At 44.8% G+C, this 24,842-nt stretch overlaps 1 protein-coding gene across 1 annotated transcript in view; it reads left to right on the plus strand.

Moving 5' to 3' along the window:
• Nucleotides 1-4,253: 4,253 nt before the first annotated feature.
• ADCY8 (adenylate cyclase 8) overlaps nt 4,254-24,842 on the plus strand; it is a gene marked incomplete at its 3' end in the record, with an annotated part of 127,515 nt that continues 106,926 nt past the window's right edge. Inside the window, exon 1 of the mRNA XM_082044676.1 lies at nt 4,254-5,201. Within this exon, the coding sequence (XP_081900802.1) occupies nt 4,272-5,201 (930 nt within the window). The 5' untranslated portion in view covers nt 4,254-4,271. The remainder of the gene's footprint in view (nt 5,202-24,842) is intronic.

A 24,842-nucleotide genomic window follows, 5' to 3' on the forward strand; every position in this document is an offset into this window, starting at 1 on the left:
TACTAACAACTCCAGAAGCATAACTGGCATGTGGTAACTTAAAGCACCATTCTGCCTGGGGAGATGCCCTTGACCTGTAAGTACACGTGTATACACTTACATATAAGTACACATATGTCTCCCGCTCAGACAGTGGGATGCCCCTCCTTCATAGAGGTGCCCTCCCTGCTTGCTCTCCCTCATGAGGGAGACAAAGTTAGTCAGAAGAGGGCCACAAAGTTGGTGATGGGAAGATGTATGAAGAGCAGCTATAGTGACTAGGTCTGTTCAGCTTGGAGGAGACTGAGGGGAGACCTCATCACAGTCTACAGTTTCCTCACAAGGGAAGAAGAAAGGGTAGATGCCAATCTCTTCTCTGTGGTGACCAGTGATAGAACCCAAGGGAATGGTAGGAAGATGTGCCAGCGGACATTAGGAAAAGCTTCTTCACCCAGAGGGTGCTGGACACTGGAACAGGCTCCCCAGGGAGGTGTCACGGCCCCAAGCCTGACAGTGTTCAAGAAGAGACTGGACAACACCCTCAGCCACATGGTGTAAACTGTGGGGTTGTCATATGCAGGGAGAGGAGTTGGACTCGATGATCCTTGTGGGTCCCTTCCAACTCAGGACATTCTATGATTCTATGAACTTACATGCAAACTAAGCTGCACTACTTTGCCATCACCACTGAAGAGAGAGTAGGCTCATCAAACACATGGATGGCAAAGAGGCTGGGGAGGACTGCTGGCATGGAGGAGGGCAAGTTTAGTATTCATCATGTTCTAAGAAAGTTGGGTGTACCAGATGGAAGAACTACTATGCCTTTTAGTGAGGCCAAATGCAAGATACTTCATGTAGGCTGTTATGCACATATGGAGCAAATAACACCTGCCCAGGCCTTGAGGACAGCAAAGTTGTTTCAGTAGGTCATCAGTTGTGGATATGCCTGTGATGGAAGGAAGGCAGACATCTCACGGGATGTATAAATAGGAGTGCAGATCATAAGACACAGTTAGTAATCTTTCCACTGGAGAACTGAGTTGGGTTGTGAGCATCTCACAGAGAGGAAAAAAAAAAAAATAAAAGAAAATAAAACATGAAACAAGTGTACAGAATCCAGAACAAAACAAAAAGAGCAATCAAAGACTGAGAAAATGTGACCTATGGGGGAAAAAAATGACAGAAATTAGGTTGTTTAGCCTAGGAAATGAGAAGGGGAGGAGGAACAGATGGAAGAGCCATTCATTAAATATGAATAGACTACTGCCAAGAGAATCTGTTCTCCCTGTCCATGGTGAACAGGACAAGAAAGGATATGCTTAGTGAATGCTGCAAGGAAAATTCAGGTTAGATATGAAAATTATAAGGATGGAGAAGCATAGAAATAGGCTGCCTGGAGAGGTACAGGACCTTCATCACAGCAACAGTGGTGAAGGTGGAGCTCACTCTGCCGTGAGGCCCAAGGACCCTTCCAGCACTGTGATTCAATGATTACAGCAACATTAGAGGACTGAGAGCTTCCTATCTTGACTTCATCTTATCTCTTTTGAATGAGTGTCTTCTTAAACTGCATTATATATTGTCTCATTTCCCTCTGATTTAGCATGATTTGTGTTTAGCAATCTGAATGAGCAAGATGCTTTCTTGCTGTGCTCTGGGGTAATACCACTAATAATTATAATTTATTTTATAAAAGAAATATGCAAGTCTTTGTATAAAGCTTCCCCACTTATAGTAACATTTTAGTCTTCAAGTAGTACTGCAATTTCCATGAGATTTATCTAGGAGTAAGGATGTGTGTCTCTATTATTATTGTGAAACTAGTATTAACCCTTTCCAGATTAGCAAGGTCAGGCTGAACCACAGGAAAGACCCATCCCTGTTCACAAAAGCACCACTCATTCCTTATCTGGGCTATCAAGAACAAGAATTTCCTCTGCTTATATTTGTACAAAACCTGCTTCACACATGGGACACAAGCTTGGCTGCAGTTCCCAAATCCATTGTAGAGCAAATACTGAAACAATCAGTGAAATCCTTCCTAAATCTCCTTGCTTTCCTTACAATAATAATAAAAGTTGAATTAAATAATGGCAGTCAGAGGAGTGCTCATGAAGGCTCAGGCCTGATGAAGGTCAGACGTCACATGCCATGTCCAAGCATCTGGTCTCTCAATAGAAGCCAGAGCTCTGAGTGGGGTAGCAGAGCTCCCTTTCAGGCAGTGCCTCTGTCCACACACACATCCTCACTGCTGACCAAAGGCAGCTGCACATTTATCTGAAGGAATTCAACAGGCTTCACTCTTGACTTTTGAAATACAAAGAAAACACCTCTCCCTTGGTTTACAACAGTCTAACGTATAGACAATTTCTGTTTCAGCTGCTTCTAGTGAGAGGGTTTCAGCTCCAAAACTGCCTTTCACCCACTTTAAGGCTGATTCTGGACAGGGGAGGGGTGGGACAGGTAAAGACAGATACATCCTACCCCTTTTCTCCAGTCTGTGCCACTGTGCACAAAGCAGCCAGGTTTACTAGCATGGACAGATTCCACAAGCAGGGACAATTTCATCTGCTAACATGGGGGAGTGAGAAGTAGCTCTAACTCCAGTATCTGTACACAGGATGGTTTCTGTTCTTCATTCAATGGCTTTAATATACATGCTGACAGGGTAGGAGCAATCAAATACACAGCACCTTTCTCAGAGGGTCTGAGCTCTCCTGTGAAGAGGTGGACTTGGTTGCCAAGGCTCCCCCACGCCGGGCAGGAGCGCTGCCTCCCCAGCAAGGCCTGCGGCGCCTCTGCCTTGTCCTCAGGCAGAGAGATGCCCGACTTCAGCATCAGGTCTCACTTGACATGACAGGTGGACGAACCTGCTAGGCGCAGCGGGACAGTCCGTGGCACCTACAGAAGCGCAGCTTGGAGAAACCGAAGTGACAAGCAGAGCGAGCCTCCTGGGACCGGAGAGCCTGTCTCGGCCCCGCCCCGAGCCGCCGCTCTCTGTCCCCCTCCCGGCGCCGCGGCTGCGGCTGCTTTAACCGGGCAGGGGGGTTGCGGGCAGCCCCGCCGACGTCGTGGGCATCAGCTGACCGCGCCGAGCTCTGCCTCCTCTCGGGCCGCCCGCCCGCAGCATCACTCCGGCGGCGGCGGCTCCGCCGTGCTGGTCCCCGCCGCTCCTGGGGCAGCTCCCGCCGCCGGCTCCCCGCAGCCCGGCAGCCGCCTGCCCCTCGCCCCTTCCTTCCGCTCCTCCTTCTTGCTGCCGGGAGAAGCCACAGGGCCGGAGCCCTCCCTGCCCTGACCCGCGGAGAAGTTGGGATGCTCCCAGCGGGCTTCCCAGAGCTCTGAGTTTAGGGCGGGATTTTCGTTCCCTGCGCTTTCGCTTTTTTAGGCTTGTTTTTTTCCGTGGGACTTTTTTTCCTTTTTTTAAAAAAATTTCCCTTTCTTTCTTTCCCTCCTTTTTTCTCTTTACCAAGCAAGCCGAGCGTCTGCGATGGATGGCAGCCCCGAGCCTCCCCCGGGCAGAGGCGCCCCGTGAGCCAGGGCGGCGCGCCCGGCGGGGCATGTCCCGCCGCCGGGGGGATGCGGGCGGGCAACCCCCGGCCGGCGGCTCCGGCGACGTGACCGAGGATGCCCGCGACCCGGCCGCCTCTCCCCTCCCGTCCCAGCTCTCAGGGCTCCCGCTGATCGCAGCCTCGGGAATTACAGCAGCTCCCAGGCATCAGACCTCGGAGCGAAGCCACGGGATCCCCGGAGAGAGGAGCTGCCCTCTGTGAACGGCCCTGCAAGGCGGCTCCCCCCACCTCTCCGCGCCTCTCGCCTCCGGATGGGGCCGAGGATCGCCCGCCGGGCAGCGGGACTGCGCCCGTAGATGCTGCGCTCCTCCCTTCTCCTGTCCGGACGCGCGGCTCGGCTCCCTCCCTGCTCACCGCCCCGAGGAGGGCGCGCACCCAGCCCGCCGGAGCACCGGGGCTGCACCGCAGCCGGGCTCCGCGGGATGCGGCCCCGCGGGGCGCCGCGGGAGCGGGCGCGGGCACGGTGCGAGGGCAGCTTGAGCTGAGCCGGTGCGGCCGTCCCACGGACCCCAGCGGCAAACCGACCCCGCCGCCAGCCAAACCATCGGACCCAGGGACCTGCCTATAAATGTGATCCCCACACCGACACCCCGCCGCCGCCACCCGCCCTCCTCCATCCCCTCCCTCCTCTCCTGCCGCTCCATCCCTCCCCCGACTCCCCTCCCCAAAGACAGTCCCCCCCTCCCCCGCCCGCCAGTGCTCTGCCCCCCGCCAGTCACCGCCATGGAGCTCTCGGAGGTGCGGTGCCTGAGCGACAGCGATGAACTTTACACCATCAACAGGACCCCCCCCGGCAGCGGCAGACCCCAGCGCCTGCTGTGGCAGACAGCCGTGCGCCACATCACCGAGCAGCGCTTCATCCAGGAGCACAGCAGCAGCAGCGGCGGCAGCAGCAGCGGCGGTGGGGGCAAGGGCTTCAGCTCCGAGGAGACCTGCTGCCCCAACCACCACCCCCACCCGCCGCACCACCACCATCTCCGGCGACAGTCGGCCGGCCGGAGTTTGGGCAGTGAGCGCCACAACAACGGAGGCACCAAAGTCTTCCCGGAGGGCACGAGCAGCAGTGGGGACTTGGGCTTCCTGCCCCTGGACTGTGCCCCCAGTAACTCCGACTTCTTCCTCAACTGGGGCTATACGTACCGTGGGGTGATCTTCCCTACTCTCCGCAACTCCTTTAAGTCACGGGACTTGGAGCGCCTTTACCAGCGCTACTTCTTGGGCCAGCGGCGCAAATCCGAGGTGGTCGTGAACATCCTGGACGTGCTGACCAAGCTGACCCTGCTGTTCCTTCACCTGACTCTGGCCTCTGCTCCCATGGACCCCATTAAGGGCATTCTCTTGGGCTTCTTCACTGGCATCGAAGTGGTAATCTGTGCCTTAGTGGTGGTCAGGAAGGACACGACCTCATACACCTACCTGCAGTACAGCGGTGTGGTCACTTGGGTGGCCATGGCCACGCAGATCCTGGCGGCTGGCCTGGGCTGTGGCCTCCTTGGGGACGGCATTGGCTACGTGCTCTTCACGCTTTTTGCAACCTACAGCATGCTCCCGCTGCCACTCACCTGGGCTATCCTGGCTGGGCTGGTGACCTCTGTCCTGCAGCTCGTCATGCAGCTGGTTATCCCCAGGTTGGCTGTGACTTCCCTCAACCAGGTACTGTTTCCCCATCACTCTGGGTGAAAGGAGGTGTGGGGTGTCCCAAGAGATCCTCTCCCTTTTAGTCAGGTGCTCAGAAGTTTGTTACTTGGTGGGGAGACCATAGGCAAAATGCAACCTTCTCCTCTCCTGCTCCTTACTCCCCAGTCCCCTCAAGCTGAGGATGAGGACACTTCGTGACCACTCTGTTCCCTCTCATTGTACGTTCACTCACTGTTGTCCCCCAGAATAGCTTTGAGGATGGGAGATCCTGTGGCAAGTGGGGAGGATGTGTCGTTTATCATTACCCTCCCTTATTTCCAGCAGTAGTCCATGGCATGATATGACTCCGCTTGTCCAAACTCTCCCTCTGTTTGTCTCTCATTTTACTTGCTCATGCCTTTTAACTCTCAATCTGCTGGGAGGACTGGTGCTTTCCCATGTGCAGCACAGTTTGATCTGGGCTGTGGGAAAACAGGAGCAAAACATACCACTCTTTTGCCAGGGGAGCAAAGCAATGTCTCAGTGAAATCAGGGGAAGGTCTCCATTGGAGGTCTGGAGTGAGGTTTTAGCCTGTCTTTGGAGGGCACCAAGAAGCCTTTTCTGCTGGTGATTAGGGGGCAAAAGTTGTCGTGCTGCATCCTTACAAGTGATGTCTAGGACAGAGTACTGGTTATATGTGGGAGTGGTGGTGCAGCGTAAACTGCTGAGAGGCACCAGGAAAGATATGGGTCTGAGGAGTTAAAAACTAACCTGACCAGACTAATCCAGCTTCACATTCACCTGGCTTCTTCCACACAAAAGTGAGAATGCACCGAACTCCCTATATCCCTGCAAGGCAAGATAACATTTCCTTTCTAGGGCAAGGTAATCCTGGAGGTTCTTGCTCCTCCCTTTCCCCCCCTTCCCAGATTGTCACAGCTCTGTGCTACCAATATTTTACAGCAGATTATCAGTTGCTCCAGGAGTCAGGGAGAAGGCAGTGGAGGTGCTGACAGATAATCCCCAAAGGAGAGAGGGTGCAGAGGAATGTGGTGCTGGTGGCACAGCTGTGAAGTGACTGATCTTGCACCTGGAAGCTTTGATGATGATGGTCCTTGGGACACATTTAATTCCCTCAGACCCTTCTAAAATCTCTGCCTTCCCTGTCCATCCCCCTCCTTGTTAGGGGTGGGTTGCCTGACCCCACTTCACAGGCTCACCCTGTTGTGGGAAAACCTGCCCCGGTGTGTTGTGCTTGGCTGAATGCTATGGATGTGAGACAATTAGACTGCACAGAGTTGTTACCCAGTTCATGGTAGCATGCTGATGAATGAACCACAGCTGTGCACTGTGTCTCACTCCTGTGTGCTGCTGGTGATATTAGTGCTGGGTCAAAAGCTGTGTGAGTTATGCTGATTTCTTAATTTACTTCCATGTCCTATCCTGGAGCTATGAGTAATGCGCTGCTATATCATTATGTACAGGTATCACAGCTGTTTAGCCGGTCCACATACACACACACATTTCCCATAGACATTCCTGACAAAGACACTTCTCAGGAGATATACTAATATCTTCATTTTGCAGCACGGTACCTTGCCAGTTGTGTGAATGAACTGCCTTTGAGCAGTGCACAATGAGACATCACCAGCCAGATGATTGCCTTCATGAACTACACATATAAATCTCCTTAACACGATCCACACAGCGGTGTTGTGTTACACTGGCTCCCGCCGTCCCAGAGCCCACTTCACGTTGCCTAATTGCGTGCCGCTCTGGCTCCTTCAACTCGGGAGGTCGAATCCTTCCCCCCGGCCCCGGGCTTCCCTCCCACCCCCATGCAAGAGGGAGCCCGGAGGGGTCCGGAGACCCTCTGCCTCCCGCACAGAGGCTTCGAACCCGCCGCAGGCAGCGCTGTTTCCCCCATCCCGCGGACAGATGCGCGGTCGCGGAACGCGGCCGCCCGGGCGCTGTCCGGCACCGTGGTGCTGAATCCGCCGCGGCGCTGCGCGGCCCGGGGGCGCCCCCCAGCGGCCCCGCTGGGAACCCGCCCGCCCCCTCCCGCGCACAGCGGCGCCCCCGCGCACGGAGCTGCGCCCGCTCCGCGCCTCCCGGCCTCAGGCGCTGCGGCCGCTCTGCTCTGGCGGAGCCGGCCCCGGAGCCTGAGGAGAGATGCAGACCTACCCAGTTACTTTGTACTGTTGCACCAGTTTTGGTTTTGGTTTTGTTTTTTATTTGTTTTGTTTTTCCCAGAGAACTGCAGAGCACTTTCAAGTGTTAGAGAATGAAGGCTTTTATGGCTGATGAAGAGTATATAACTATTACTTTGCAGGTGAACGCAGAGAATCTAAATGACTGTGTCATCAAGGTCATATAGGAAATCTTTGAGACAACACAGATTTCTTGATCTTGCAGACAAAGCACTCTCTTTTATCATAGGGCTTATTTTCCCTGGTAGAATGCTGCATCTCTCCTTCAGAAAAGCCTTACAAAACTAAAAGAACTATTTGATTATGTAGCAATACCTGTGACCATCTTGCTGTGCCTCAGGATGCAGAGAATTGCTTCCACTGGATGAAAACCAGGAATTAAAGCATACAATGAAAACAAACAAAAAGAAACAACAACAGCAACAACAAAAACCAACTAAACCAACCAACCCAAACAAATGAAAAAGCCCCAACAACAACAAAAACAAACCCCACAAACCAACCAACCAAAAACGACCTAAACAAGACAGTGGGTAAAACTCTGATCGTGGTACAGATAATGGGTTTTCCACTGACTTTTATAAGACCAGGATTTCATGCACAGAAAACAGTGAATTCAATTCTGAGCTGAAAGAATTGTCTGCCCTGGAGTCAGTTTATTTCGGTACCCATTAGTATCCACAGGGATAATGGTTCTGATTTTCTTCTCAGTCACACAGGTGTAAATCATTTACAACTCTATCTAAACTCATAATATTGCAATAGTTTACACAATAGGAAAATCAAGTGCTAGAATCTGTTTTCCCTTGATCTCTTAATTAATCTTAGTTTTCATTAATAAATACGTTCACAAGCAGTTTAAATCATTAGCAATGCTGAACACAGACATGCAGTACTGCTGCCTGATTCAGCTTTTTGTTGAAGTTGACAAAGTATGCATTATCATGGATTTATTCTTCCTTTGCATCTCTAAAATTAACTTGAACTAGCATCCTAGGTAAAGGTGAAGGAGAAAGACTGCTCTGAAATTAGATTTAAAAAAAAAAAAAAAAAAAAAAAAACACATGTAAACTCACTGTTTTCAATCCTGCAGAGTGCTTGATGCTTCTGGGGAGATAAGACCACCCTTATATCCAGCTGACCCCAGCCTCAAATGCTGAGCAATGTGTTGTTGCTTGGCTAAGTGAGAGCCAGGAAAAAAGATCCTGGTATCATGGTTTAGGTAAAGGTAACACTGATACTGACTTCACTAAATATTCTGTCAGGAAACATATAAGAAATGCAAGATCTTACTGGTAAACAAAGGCATTGATTTGTGTGCCTGGTCAGGTACCATGTGGGGGGTGGTGTTTGCCTCTGACACTCCCCAAAATGTACGCTTCATTTATATTGCTTTCATTCTTACTTTTTCCTTGGTGATAATACGGTATACAATCAAAAATTTCTAAGATCATATATGTGTTTCCAGCATATGAGGAGGAACAAACAACTCAGGCTTCTTAGTGTTATGTAACGTAGGCAGATGATAATATAGAAATGAATTTTGACAGTCTTGGAATTACATAAGCTACAAATATACTCTGGATTTTAATCCTCTGCCTCTGCGCTCTTCCCTCATGTGAGTAAATTCCACTGGAGTCAGTAAGCCCACACTTGTAAGTCACCTGTATAATGGATGCCTTGAAGGATCAAGTCCTAACTTGGGCATATAAAATCAAACTTTAAAAAATACTTTTAGAAATAACCTTTAAGTGAGTAATACCAAGACTAGGGAAACTCATTCTTTTCCCTCTTTTAGCATCTGTCTTTCCAAGTTTTGGCAGTTCTGTGAATTAATACAGTGATTTTGCTTCCTTGTTTTTTTCCCTCAAACCCTCTCTCAGGGTTGCTTACTACTAGTAGAGGAAAAGGCAGGATTCATGAAGTCACAAGAAAACCTATAGAGATAAATCAGCATAATTATACAATGGCAACAGATAGCTTTTATATGCATATTTCATCTGTATGTTTTCCAAAATCTGATCACAGATATCAGTATACAAGTATGTACAAAACACACCTCTTCAAAATTTCTGCCAGATTCTAGTGAAGTAGCTGTTAAATCTGTAAGATATAAAGATATTTCAAAGTTGTCTGCCATTTGAGGATTGAAATCCAAACACTCCACTTTTATCCATATGGTTGCTTCCATAGCATTACTTACCATTAGTGTTTCTGCCACAGTTCATTATAGGTGGCTTATAACTTGTTTGTGTGATTTTAGACTGGATTATGATCTGGTTTCTTTTTATATCCTGTAATATCACCTGACCAGTATCAGTGGGTCACAGCATAATTAGATTGGAATTGCATACACTTTTCTCTGAAGCAGCTGCATCATTGTTGTGCTAAGTAAGGCAAATGCATTAGTTATATTTACAATTTGATGATTAATTGCCTTCAGAGAGTTCCTCCAAAATGGCAGAAACATGAATGAAACCTGCTTTTATCATTGAGTTCCAGCCTACAACAGTTAGTACACTTGTTCTCAGTGAAGGTTACTTTGTTAGATCTATATGACATTTTTTCTACTGTCAGGACACTTCTGGGTTGTTTTTAAGGTTTTGTTTATTGCTTACTTGTTGTTTCTCATGGCCTAGAAAGACGCATATGCTCTAAAATAGCAGCATCTAATGCAAAATAATCACACCAGAGCAGCACACTTACAGCTGACAGTTAACAGCAGATCATGCTGGAATGATCCTTATTAGCGTGCACAGAAGACTGCAGGGGATAAGCATCTCCAGTCCATCCTCTTACTGCACTTCTCAACCCTGTCAATGATGTGATCTGAACAGGAAATAGAAGAGGGCAAAACTAGAGCAGTTTAATGGATTCTTCTTGTTCCAGAGGGCAGAGAAGCTGGGGAGTGGAAGGACTTCTTTCTCTGTTTTCCTTAATCCAGAATATCTGGCAAAGCACAAGAAAAACTAGGTTGTTTCATGCAAGGGGTGTTTCATGCAAAAGATGAATTTTAGTAAACAGAAAGGAATTAAGGTTTAAAGGAATGTTTAGGCTGATAGAAACTCCAAACCAAACAATCTTTATTCAGCTGCTGTCTCGAACCCCATCTCTTCAGGCGTCTTGTTAACATCAATTTTCTTTAAGTGCAGCCGCCTTGCACTTAACTCCACTTTTGTTTCTGAGCATCCCATGAAGGGTCTCAGTGGCTCAAAGTCACCATTCAGCCCAGCCAGAATGCAAACTCTGTTCTAGTGGGAACACATTTTGCAATTGTACTACAAAGTATCAGCCTGATGTCAAAGCCAGATGAGAGGGAGACTGTGCCCCTCCTCTGTGTAACAAATGTGGTGATGAAGATGTTCCTGGGATGTGACAGACCGAGGTTTAAATCCTTTTTATTCCCCAGAGGGGATTGAAATCCACCTCTTTTACCTCACCAGAGAGTTTCCAAAGCAAACCTTCCCACATTCCTAGCACAGCTATTATTTTTGGAAGATAAAAGGTTACGATCCAATGGGCCAAAAAAAAAAAAGAGTAAAAGAACAATCTTTACTCTAACCAACTGATTAAAGAATTCATCCATGGTGGTGTCCTTGCTGAACATTTTAGTGTTTTATATCATGCTATTAAATCATTCCCTCAAGCACACATCCCAGCCAGCAGGCTGTACAGTCTGGTCCTCTCTCTCTGACCAGATGAAATGTGGTGCAGATTCCACAGAGAATTCTTCTCCCTCCTTATCTGCTGCCCCTCCAGCTCCTCAAAAGCAAACACAGCCTACAGGGAGGGAATTTCCTAGGGAGACAAGAGAAACTGAAGGAAGGGTGAGACTCCAGTCATTGAGCCGTTATATAGAAGATTTATAGCTATTTTAAAAGTCAATGGCAGTCTCTGTCAGCCTTTGAACAAAAATATATAGGTAGTGCCCTCCGGGGTGAAAGGGAAGGGGGCTTGGGGCTGAGAAGCCCAAATGTAGAGGGAAGACTTCACAATCAATCCCTGAATCCAGAGGAAAAATAAGATTTAAGATATATTTTCTATCTTTCATGGTTCCCTCCTACCTAGCTCTCTTATCATTCATCACACTGGCTATTTTATATTCAATCTGAGACATGAGATTCTTTCTGCGTGTTGTGTAAGGAACCATAAAAGCATGCTGTCATTCAACATGGGCTTCTGGCTTAAACTCTAGTAGTCATGTGTCTGCAAACGAGGTGCATAAAGACTTTGCTTTGTGGCTTCTGAGTCTTTCTTTCTTCATCAAGCTTTTCCTTCAGACACAAACTTGGTTTCACTTGCTCTGTTCTTGGTGCAGTGCAGCTCATATCCATCCCCAGTGCAGAAAGGCCTGTAGAGCGGCAATCTGTCCCAAGGAGGGAGATGAATGCAAATTGCTGAGTTAACGGTGCAGGGAATCTCAAGCATTTTGGTACCAGCCTCACTCATTCAAACCAGGGACAAAAGAGACCTGATTGGTCAAAAGGGATCAAACACAAAAAGTACTGAGTACTTAGTATTTCTTGGAACTAAGGGTCTTACTAAGGGAGCTTATTAGGACCTGACTGACTCAGAGACTCACAACAGCTTGATTTAGGGACCTGAATTAAATCCCACAGAGTGTAATATAAAGAATCCCACAGACATTAGGATCTTCAGGTAAACCAAAAAGATCACTTCTCAGGACCTTCTGCAGGGAAAGCATTTATGTGAAACCACATTTCTTCTGAAAGAGACACAAACATGGACACCCAGCTCCTTCAGGAATCTATTAGAGTGAGCTCTGTCACTCTTACCTCTCCAAACACCTAGGTCTGCAGAGATACCTCTGTAGTGCTGCCTGATCTAGAACAAAAATATCAAGAAAACACAGGGAAAACTGCAAAGCCAGGCAGCCATTGGCTAACAGAGTAATATTTCATCATGTGAGTTTTGTTTATTAGCAACTATTTTAAGAAGTGCTGCTGTTTCATTTGCCAGCTGCTTCTGCTGCAAGGTTTCATGCAGTTAGCCCTAAAGGAGACAGGAAGGCTGCTGAGTTCAGTAATTAACCATTGCTGCAGCCTGAGAAACAGCTGAAGTGTATCAGCGTAAAAAAAAAATATATATATATACACATATATACCTTTGCATTATGCTCTTCGTTTTAATCTAGAGAACAGTTGCCCCTGGTATAAATGAAAGTCTATGTAAATGAGTTTAATTGTTTAATGCTCTGACCTACTCAATTTTCTTTTTTAAATTATGATTTAGTAGTTATTTACAGTTTGGAATTTTTGTGTCTTCACTTTGTTTTAACAGCACAGTTCCTTAACAATAAAATGCAGAAATCCCTCTTTACTAAAATCAAGCATTTAACAGTGGCGGAAAGCTAATTGGGAAAATCAGGCTTCATTCATGTTTTGTTGTTATTGTTGTTGCTGTTTGTTTTTTGTTGTGTTTGTTTGTTTGTTTGTTTTGGGTTTTTTGGTTTGTTGTGGGTTTTTTTGAGGGAACCAATCTCCATACACGTTATTATTTCTGCTTTGTTCAAACTCTGCTGTTTTGTTTACCTGGGAGATACTCAGTGATGGAGCTATCTATTCTGTGCTGCCTGCTTTAGGTCTACCACAGTAGGAGCCTCATCCATCAATCCAGAATATCATCACAATGCAAATAAGAAAAAATAATAATGAGGAAAGTCAATCAACATAGAAGAACTACATGATATAATTCTGTGGGCTGGTGTTTTATAACTCTGAAGTAAGGATATTAGTTCTAATGGCAGTTATTCTAATAACTGCACAAGATCTAGATACACATGTTCTTTTATCCTCTAATTCCCTGTCACATATGAAAGTATCTCTAATGCTTATTAGTATTAATAATCTTCATAAGCATACTAGATAGGGTCATAATTAACATAGAAATCATCTCACACGTGCTCAGTATGGATCTAATTTAATGTACCAGATATGTATACTCTTTTAGAGGAAGGAGTGATAATCACCACAGATTTCAGGTAGGGACTGGGAATGAGGGTCATTCCCATTTCATCACTAAATTTATCATCAGCCTGTGCTGACCCACACAAATCATTTTATGTTTCTGTGCTTCATTTGATTTGAAAATTTGCCTTTCTCAGTTGCTGTAATATATGACTAATACATTTAATTGCTCTGAGATTTTTGTGCAAAACATGCCCATCACCATCCATGATGCATCAAAAGAGGAATACTCTATTGACTTCTGTCAGACACACATGGTTTTTGTTAAAAAATGAATACATTTAATGTAGAGGGAATGTGCATCTCATGTTGAGCTCTGCGCTGCCCAAAGTCAAAGTTAGGACATTTCAGCATTCAGTCCATCCCTCTCCTCAAGTCTGTATTAAGCCCTTCCAAATAGGGTGCCTGCATCCAACATGTGAGGTTGACACTAAGCTGAGTGGTATAGTTGACACACCTGAGGGACAGGATGCCATCCAAAGGGACCTGGACAAGCTCGAGAAGTAAGCCCATGTGAACTTCATGAGGTTCAACAAGGCCACATGCAAGGTCCTGCACCTTGATTGTTGCAACCACCATATCAATACAGGCTGAGGAACAAAGGGATGGAGAGCAGCCCTGCAGAGAAAGACTTGGGGTTACTGATGGATGAAAAATTGGACATGAGCCAGCAATGTGTACTTGCAGCCCAGTGGGCTACGTCAAAAGCAGCATGGCCAGCAGGTAGAGGGAGGTGATTCTACCCCTCTACTCTGTCCTGGTGAGAACCCACCTGAAGTCCTGCACCCAGTTCTGGAGCCCTCAACACAGGAAAGATGTGGACCTGTTGGAGATGTTCCAGAGGAAGCCACAAAAATTATCAGGAGGATGGAACACTTTTCCTATGAGGACAGGTTGAGAGACTTGGGGTTGTTCAGCCTGAAGAGAAGGCTCCAGGGAGACCTTATTGTGGTCTTTCAGTACTTAAAAGGGGCTGATAAGAAAGACAAGGATGGACTTTTTAGCAGGGCTTATTACAACAGGACAAGGGGTGATGGTCATAAACTGAAAGAGGGAAGATTCGGTTTAGACATGAGGAAGAAATTTTTGACAATGAGGGTCATGAAACATTGGTCCAGGTTGCCCAGAGAGGTGGTAGATGCCCCATCCCCGGAGATATTCGAGGCCACACTGGACAGGGCTCTGAGCAACCTAATCTAGTTGAAGATGTCCCTGTTCATGGCAGGGAGGTTGGATGAGATAACCTCTGAAGGTCCCTTCCAACCCAAACTATTCTATGATTCTGTGAAAACCAAATCTATGATGACTCCTAAACCACATGTTGGAATTGTGAAGGGAAGGTTGGTTGATCAAGGCCAGAACAGTACCTGGGACTGTTCTGGTGGTTTAGCAGCTTAAGTGGTTGCATTCCAAAAAGGTTCCTCAATGCTGTTTAGTTCACTGCAGGGATGCAGCCTCCCTGCCTGTCTGTCCTCTTTTGAATTACAATGAAGCTGCGTGGGAGGTGTGTACCTGATTTGCCTAATGTCACAGAGGCACCCTGAGGTTAGTTTAAGGGATAACAGGGTCCAAAACAACTTTTATTAAACCGGTGAGAAACAGGGTTTTAGCACTCCAAAAGTGACTTAAATACAGGTTCGGATATCAGTTGAGGAAAATTATTAAGGGGCAGCAACTAATACAACAGGCGGTCCACAGAGTGCATGCACGTGGCTTCACCCAAAATAATGGCGGAGCCGTCCCTGAGTCCCGGAGAAGTACACACTTGCCTAAACACAGTGAAGGATTATTTTTAAAAGAGATACACGTACTCGTAGTGAGTACGGGAAGTGTACACTCGCGATTGTGCGAGCGTAAATTTATAATACACTCGCAATCCTGCGAGGGTTAATTTACTTACACGTGCAAGTGTGCACGGAATATTACACGTGCTTATGTGGAAGCACGGGAGGAAAATACACTCGGGATTGTGCGAGGAAATAATTTATACACGTGCTTGTATTAAGCACGGAAAGTACGCGTGCAAATGTGCACGGAAAGTTACACGTGCAAATGTGCACGAAAAGTATAAATATACTCGAAATCCTGCGAGAAGTTTTACTCACACCCGTGGCGGCAAGGCAAGCGGAGTCTCCATCCCGGGGGGGCTCTCGGCAGCAGCATCTTGCTCGTGCTCCGAGAGACCCGAGACAATGGGCGGAGGCTCAACGAGAGTCCTGTTTTTATATTGGCTGATCAGATCTGACTGTGGGCATTCCAGAAGCTTCTCTGCACCCCCACACTGGCTGTGGGTGCCCCTGAAGCCTCCAAACATCCCCCACACTGCCCGCAGGTGCCCAGCGGCTCAGTGGCGCCTCGGCACTCCCTTCTCCTAATGGCCCTGGCCAGGGTGCTCTGGGGGCCAAACAAAAGAAGCTGTCAGCCTCAAGTAGCAGAGAGAGAGGGAGATGTGCCTACTCCTTCCATACTGAAGGAGGGAGGGGGAGAGAGGGGGGTTTGCATTCTGCCACACCTAATAAAGGTGTTAAGCACATATAGTAGCCTATACTTGGAGCATTGAGGGAGCAGTGTATTTCAAAATGGTTGGTGAGCTTTATATGAGATTCTTCCAAGATCTGGAGGTCCTTGAGAGTAACTAGTGAAAATTGTTCTTTGAGACTTAGGCAGAACTTATTTCATATGTATCTTGCCCAAGGATGTTATTGTAAAAATGGTTTTGACATTTCCAGAATGTAGCTAAATGCCACTTTGACTGATGCTGTGATAGTTCCCATGTTCTCACCAGTCCCTAGAGTAATAGCAGCTTGTTGACAATAATGGTAAGAGAAGAAGAATTTATTATATGTGTTTCATGTGTTCTAATGTATTTGCTTTTGTCTGCTGTGTTTCATTAGCTACCTGAGAGGGCAGTAGAAATGGCAGAATATATGAGGTGTTCCATTTTCTATGTGATAGTACAGGATGATAGGGCCTCCAATAATCTTCTTAAAATTTTAATAGCTCTTCATGCTTAGAAATGATTTTTCCAACTACTTATCACTTTCTTTCTTATAAAAATGTATTTGTGCCTCCTTATTCTTAAGGGATAGTTATGTACATTACCTGATGACAGACACTCCTCTTTGCTATTCTTCCATAGTAGAATATGTATTGTAAGCATTCAGTTACTTCAAATCTCATCAACAATCAACATGATGAAATTTAAAAGCTTTAAAAAGGGGCTCTCAGAGGTAATGTGACTTTGGAGAAGGGTGAAAGAATGCATGTTAACATTATGCCAATTATTTTAAAGTCAAGATAAGCACTCATATGCCTAAAGATATGCATAAGTTTAAGGTATTTGACAGTCTGAGGCCATAAAACTTAGTACAAAGATTGTTAAGGTAGATGTTCTTAACTCTTCAAGCAGCTAACAAAGCTTTTGCTGGCCAGATTGCTTTCCATGGCACCAGAATACTCTAACTTCCTTATTGAATTCACAAATGGTCTATCCAAGTGTCATTTATTAAAGAACTCTTTGAATTATTTATAAGAAGGAAGAGTATTTGAGACCATTTCTGGTTTTCTTCTGCAACACAAGGCTTCTGTAATCAACATAGTTGATTTTTTAAAATCCAAAAGCAACCAACATATCTAATAAAATTTAATAATATCTCACATTTAAATTTCTAAGCATTCAAACCACTTTATAGATTTACATATATTGGTATTAGATAGATACAAATACTCAGCAAAGGCAATGCTGTGGAATTTCATGTTTTCTTCTTTTTTTTTGTAACTTGCTTTCAGGTTCAGTAATTACATTTGCAAGTCAAAATAATATTTACTATGTTCCTAACGTCTGTGTATATCTAAAGGGAGTTTATAGGTGCAATTTAAAAACACAAAATACACACACCATTAATTAAGAGAAATTTTTTTTCTAATTACTATAACTAAAAACTCAAACTATAATCTGGAAATCAAACTGTCGTCTTCTGGCTAACATCAGTATGGATTCAGCTGTTGCAGATTTGCTAAGAACTTACAAGGTGCTTAGTCAGAGCTTAGTGGCCTTTACCGAATAATGACAATGGACAGAATTTCAGACAAAATAAGAAAATTCTAGAGCATTCAACAAATAAAGAATGGATTAAAAATCCAAATGATAAACACGAAGACCTTGTATGAGCCCTGTGGTCTACAAAACATGGAAGGATAGCTGGTCATAGCAATTATTTCCAGGATAGTCATCTGGTCTTAAGCCTGTTTTTCAATTTGATGTAGGGACTTAAAAGTACAAGGAGGTAGCAAGTGAGATTTTCAACACTCCACAAGCTAAAGGACTCCTTAAATAACTTAAGTGGTTGTAAGAGTATCTTGTTGGACTCCTTAAGTCCCACTAACTCCCACCATCTCAATAGAGTTAAGCAATCTTACATGATGCAGACAACACAAAACTGGGAGGAGTGGCTGGTACACTGGATGAACGTGCTGCTGATCAGAGAGACCTCAGAGAACGGGGGAAATGGGCTGACAGGAACGTCATGGAGTTCAGTAGAAGGGAAGTGTAAAGTCCTGCACCTGGGAAGGAGTTATCCCATGAACAAGGACAGACTGGCAGCTGCCTGGCTGGAAACCAGCTCTGCAGAGAAGGCTTTAGGGGTCCTGGTGGACACCAAATTGATTGTGAGCCAGCAAAGTGAAGACAAACAACATCCTGGGCTGCATTTGGCAGAACATTCCCAGCAGGCTGAAGAAGGTCATCCTCCTCCTCTGCTCAGTCCTAGTGAAACACATCTCAACTGCTGTGCCCAGTGCCGGGCTACCCGATACAGGACACATGGACATGCTGGAGTGAGTCCAGAGAAGGGCAATGAAAGGCCACCTGACAAATGAGGAAAGGCTGAGAGAGCTGAAACTGTTCAGCCTGGAGATGAGAAGGTTCAGGATGTGTGTCTGAGGGGGAAGTAATCTGATTAATATGTATAAATACGTTACTGAGGTTAGTAAAGAAGACAGAGCCAAACTCTTCTCAGCGGTGTCTAATGACAGGATGAGAGTCAATGGCCATAAAATGAAACACAGTAAGTTCCATTTAAACATAAAAATACCTTTTTTACCCTAGGGGGGATTGAACACTGTAACAGGTTGTCCATAGATGTTGTGGAGTTGTCACCCTTGCAAATATTCAAAATCTGATTGGACAAGACCCCAAGCAACTTGCTTTAAGTGATCCTGCTATGAGGAAGTAGATTTGACTATGCAGTCTCCAGAAGTTCTTTCCAAACTCGCTTATGCTGTGACTCTATGATAGCAGTACAGACATTGTTTCAAGCAGACAAATCTGAAGATCTGCTGAGGACCTGGAGGGCAGAAATGACTTCTCTGAACCCAGCCTGAAGCAAACACACAGCCACAGCAGTGCACAGCTCCTGTGACTGCAGTGCCAGATCTGGCTTAAGTGACGTGACATGCCTTCTGTGCTCACTTCACTCCATTCCAGCCTTGAGTCCTACTGTGGGACTTAACTGCAGGCCTGTATCATAGAATCATTTAGTCTGGAAAAGACTCTCAAGACCATCGGGTCCAACTGCAAACCTAACACTACGGAGTCCACCACGTCATCACCTGGCATGGCACATCACTTCATTGTGAGAGTTGTTCTATGGGCTTATCACCATCATATGGTCCAAAGCTCAAGCAACATCCTTGCTTTCCCCATCCCCATCTGGTAACATCAGGCAGTCCTGGAGCACGAGCTTACAGCAAACATCAGGCACACTCACAGTCTGTACTTCTTTAGGGGAACAATTCTGTGAAATGTGCAATATGACAGGTAGAAGAGTTCGAAGAGTATCCGTAATAAAAGTCCTTTCTTTTCACCAGCAGAAAGAGCTCCTCCACCAGTACCATCCATTCAGTTCCAGATAGTCAGATTGCTACATAAGTGCTAGGAGGTATCTGATATACAGTGTGTGAACCGTGGCCTCACTAAGGCTTTCTCAACAGGTCTAGCTGCCAAAGAAAGCTAGAGACAGGTTTACCCTTAGGCAGCCTACCAATGCTAGGACAATATTTTGAGCAACTGACTCTATCCTTCTTGTAAAAAAAAACCCAGAAATTAACTTTCTCCCAACAAAGGACTGAAAATCTCTGAACATAGGTGTTTTCAGTTGCAGTGGATCCTGCTCATTTTCACTGCTTCTTGTAGTGAGATTTTATAGTGGTGGGTCCTTTCGGGTAGTTGTAGACAGCAATAAGGTCCCCCTCAGCCTCCTTTTCTCCAGGTTAAACAGCCCCAGTTCCCTCAGATGCTCCTCATCAGACTTGTGCTCCAGACCCCTCACCAGCTTCATCGCCCTTCTCTGAACTCTCTCTAGTATTTCAATGACCTTCTTATGATGAGGGGCCCAAAACTGAACACAGGATTCAAGGGGCAAACTCACCAGCACCCAGTACAGTGGCACAATTACTTCTCTAGTCCTGCTGGTCACACTATTCCTGATACAACCCAGGATGCTCGTGGCCTTTTTGGCCACCTGGGCATACTGCTGGCTCATATCCAGCTGCTGTCAATCAACACCCCCAGATCCTTTTCTCCCAGGCACTTTCCAGCTACTCTTCCCCGAACTTGTAGCGCTGCCTGGGATTGTTGTGACCCAAGTGCAGGACCCAGCACTTGGCCTTGTTAAACCTCATACAATTGGCCCCAGCCCAACAATCCAACAAAACCTCTGTATGACCTTCCTACCCTCCAGGAGATCAACACTCCCACCCAATTAGGTGTCATGCGAACTTACTGAGGGTGCACTCGATCCCCTCAACCAGATCATTGATAAAGAGATTATACAGAACTGGCCCCAATATTGATCCCCGGGGAACACCACTTGTGATTGGCCACCAACTGGATGTGACTCCATTCACCACAACTCTTTGGGCCTCGTCATCCCACCAGTTCTTTATCCATCACAGAGAACAGCCATCCAGGCCATGAGCTGCCAGAGTGAAGGGAGATTGAAGGGAGACTGTGACAGCCTTCAAATATGGAAGAGGTTGCTACAGAAAGGAAGAAATCAGGTGTTTTTTCTTCTACAGCTATCAAGAGATTATGAACTTAGGTTATTATAAGGAATATTTACATTAGATAGTAGTAGAAACCTGGTAACAATAACCTACAACTATGGCTTAAGTAACATAATTTTTCTTGTGAGGTTTTACCCTGAGGCATGAACAAACAGTTTAGAGAGGCATTTTTTTAGGAGTGATTTAAAAATATCCAGGACCTGAAGCATGGGTTAAATGACCTGTCAAGGTCCTTTCATGCCCTATTTTCTATAATTAAATGATACTGGCTCCTAATTCTGGCTAAGATGCAAAGTGTTCTCAACCCCCAGTTTCCAAAGAAGCAAACATTTTTATATTTCTCATGACTGCTACACTGAGGCTGATGGGTTAGTCTGAAATAGCTTCATTTAGGTAGCCTGAAATGTCACAGGTTCAAGGATTTATATTTGTGGTTTGCTAAGGACACCTTGTATGAACCATTACCCAATAATATTCCCGATAGTGAAAGAAAATAAGAGAATCTAATTGTCTCTTCCAAGAGGCTAACAACTTGTGAAAGGACTGTATTGTTAATAAAGTCCTGTTGGAGGAAAAGAAACAGTAAAGAGTGAATCTGCTGAGTAAGGAGGGGCCATTTTTACCCAGCAGAAAATATTTTTCAGGTCATCATCAGTCTATTTTATTTGACTTTCAATCCTCTGCTTTTTATGTTGTAAATCTGATCTGCTTTGCTTTATTTATAAGCATATATAAATATACGTATTATATATATAAAAATATAAAAATATATTCAGATCATCATCTTTATTGTGTATTCCATTTTTTATATATATTTGTGATGCATATGCCAACTAATTAAAAAGAATAAGGATTTATCTGATCATATATAATAAGAATTTACCTGTCTCTGTTCTAAGCAAAGTATGAAAGTACCTGTGTGCATTTAAAGAAATGGATATTGTCTCAGAAATCTGTGGGACTATAGCTGGCTTTAGAACTGTTCTTAGATATATAGTACACATTAAAATAATGGAAACAATATGGGCATACAGTGCCATAAGTAATTGTAGTGATTACTTCATGCTTACTGAGTAGCTGGAACGTTATTGGGGGATGGAAGGATCCTGATTCTTCCTTTACATTCATATCAAGCCTATACAGGGGGAAGCCTCATGAGATAGTTTGTCTCTTGCAAAGTTTCTACATGTGTAACACCCACAATGGATCCATTAGATCTGAGGCTGTTTTGTGTCTCTGGAGTAGCAAAGCACCTTTCCTAGGGCTGAGCATCCCACTCTGCCAGAAAGGAGGGAATTGGGCTTTGTACTTTTGAACAGACATAAAATGTTCCCTTCCTACTCCAATAAAGACAAAGGCCTTAGCAGCACACGATTGTAATTCAGGGAACATGGTGGCTAATGTTCTCTTCAAGGGCAATAAACTCTGACCTTGCCAGGATATTTTAGTCACGTTTTTCCTGTCGTGAAGGGCAATTCAGTCTTTCAGCAAAACGCCTTTATTTCCAGACTACAAAATAAGTATCAGCAGTTCAGAGCAACTATACAGAAGCCTTTAATGAAAGATTTTTAAACAACCATTTCTACTCCTGCCAGATACAGGAATGTCTTTGAAAGATGAATACTTTGCGAATTCATGCTGGGTTTTCTGTTCAGAGTAGTCAATGGTATAAAACACATGTGAAATACAGGTTCTCATCTTCTTAATGAAAGTAAGGAAGTAGGTAGAGGTAGGTCATCCTGGGGTTTTTTATCATTATAATCATTTTGATTTTACTCACACTGACAGTTTTTGGACTAGGATAAGTTTTTCCAGGAATGTCTGGATGATCCCAGCCAAATCTAGTGGTATTGCTGTGTTCCCAGGAGCCCTGGACTGGACTGGCTGCTGAGCTACCACCTCTCACAATTACAAATCCTGCAGATCAGCAATGTCTGCACTTGTGATCCAGCAAAGAGGCTTTTTTGAATACTCAGGTCAGCAGGAGCCTCCATCTCCCAGAGGAGGGATTTTCCAACTTTGAGTGGTAGTGACTCTTCTGTTTCAGTTTCCAGTTGAACTTCGTGGAAACAAGGAGTTGAGAGTTACCAAAGGCTGCCCCCATGCTACATGTGTCTTCTGAATCCTAAATATCTCTAGGCAACCACATTTTCTCTTCTGGGTGCCACCAGAGTTATATGAGGCTTAGAAAGGCGTTTGCACACATACAAGGCCGAGCTGCTCAGAAATGCAGTAGTTGCGCCGCTTTGCTACTAACTACAGGAAGAGAAAAAAATGTGGTTTGCGGTTTTTTTAGCATCTGCTGAGAACTGAAGATTTTAAAACACACACACACATTTTGGTTTACATTAAAGGATCTTGTTAAAAGAGCCCTTCATAAAACTTTTTGGGTTATCCAAATTTGTCTTGCCTTTCTCCAGATATTGATCCCAAATTTATATATATATTTTAATACCATCTTATGAAACATTTCCTCTGTTGGATTTTCCTTTTTTATTAATATTTTTCTCCTTAAAAAAATAACAGGTGTGACTGTTTCTCTTTTTTATAAACTCTTTGTGGAAATAATACATAGGAATATGTTAGAAAGCAAGAATGCATGACAAAGTTATCTATGATACAACTACATTGTGCACTTATTGCAAGGTTATGTTAGTTTTATGTTCACATAATTGAGTTGACTTTAACAAATGGATATGGATGTTCGTGAAGAGGGCAACATGAAGAAGTCATTTGAGCTTGTTCTTGTTTTTACCCAGAATTTAATATAGGTTACATGTGTGGTTACTGTACAGTGTCAGCCATCAGATATCAACTTGATGTTTACAACTAGCATGTTTGAAGTGCTGTCTGTAGACACAATTTTAATTGCTTTCAGCACTGCCCTATCCGAACAAAGAGAAAATAATTTGAACAGTGGGGCCTGGCCAGGGCCTTTTTCTTTTTCCTTAAAGAACAGAAAATCTAATGTTTTTGCAGTTTGAAACTTTTATGTGCACTTGGGAAAGGGTGTATCTGGCCAATGTTGACTGTCTGGGTGGCAAAATTTACATTCTATGAATGGATTTCATCCTTCTAGGGGAAAAAAAATAGTTCAAATTGTTATCAAGAAGAAGACAGAAGTGATTTCCTAGGATATCTGAGATGCTTCGTTTCACTTGTGTTCTGGTAGCTAATAAAGAAAAATTGTTGGAGGAAACTGCTTTAAAAGCCTTAAGAGTCAGCAGACATATCTCCATCAAACAGAACAGCCTTTGGATCGAGCATTAAACACTAGAAAATGTCTCACCCTGTCATTAACTGTGTCCTTTCTCCTTGAGCTCTTTCATGAATTTAACTATTAACGCTGTCTGGTTCTAAAAAAAAATCAACCAATCAGGCAGGACAGCTGCTAAAACAGTTTGTCCCTGGTTCTCTTTTTTAAGGCTCAGAAACCATGTTCTCTCCACTGCCTGAAATTCCAGCAAGAAATCCACTATGTTGGCTAATTTTTGACTTATTATGGCACATTCTTTGTGCCACATAGCACAGCATTGTCAGCCATGGTATTCATAGCCCAGCATGTCCAAGGCCACACACAATTTCTTTTCAAGCACTCATCTGCTGAGTGCCCTGAAGTGAGCAACATTTATGTATCATGACTGCTGCTAAATTGATCTGAATAGTATATACATGAACTAAATTCTCACTAAGACCAAACACTGCTCGGCTCAAGCAAATTTCCCTTTGAATCCTGTATGTTTCTGTATGAGCAGGTTAAGACTGAGTGGGTACCTTTAAACAACCTGAACTGCAAAAATATGGACAGCATTCATGGCTGTGCATTGCATCAAACCTTCTATGAACTGAAACACAGCTATACTGATGTAAAAAATCTGAGGGCTTCTGCTGTTATTTTATGTCCATCAAGATTTAATACTCTCCAGCAGCTCTCACTGGTATCAACAGGATTCATTACTCAACATCAGAGACAGAAGTCGTTTTGTCTTGTACCATTTATTTAATATTTGATGAACAGTCCAGTTTCATTTTCTCTTGCTTACACAAGCAGTGAAAACAAAGGCATGACTTGTATTGTCAGGCAAAGATAATCTGGCCCATGGTAAATACCAGGGGTTGATGTTAATCCCATCCTTGTTTTATACCAGAATAAGCCACTGCCTTCAAAGGAGTTAGTCCTAGGTCACACCAGTGCCAAAGCAGAATGAATCCTGTGCTAAATGTCTCCTCTGCTAGTGAAGTGGCAGAAGAAACCTAATCCTTCATTATTTGTCTGTGGCGTTTTCTGCCAGCCAAAGGACTGAGTCAACTTTTTCCCACAGCACTCTCTGTACTTTTGATGTCAGTCTGACTTCTTCTAGCTCACCACACTGAAGCATCCACCGTGACTAATAGCAAAACAACACCCACAGGT

Source organism: Streptopelia decaocto (assembly GCF_964273445.1).
Source record: "Streptopelia decaocto genome assembly, chromosome: 2".
NCBI lineage: Eukaryota > Metazoa > Chordata > Aves > Columbiformes > Columbidae > Streptopelia > Streptopelia decaocto.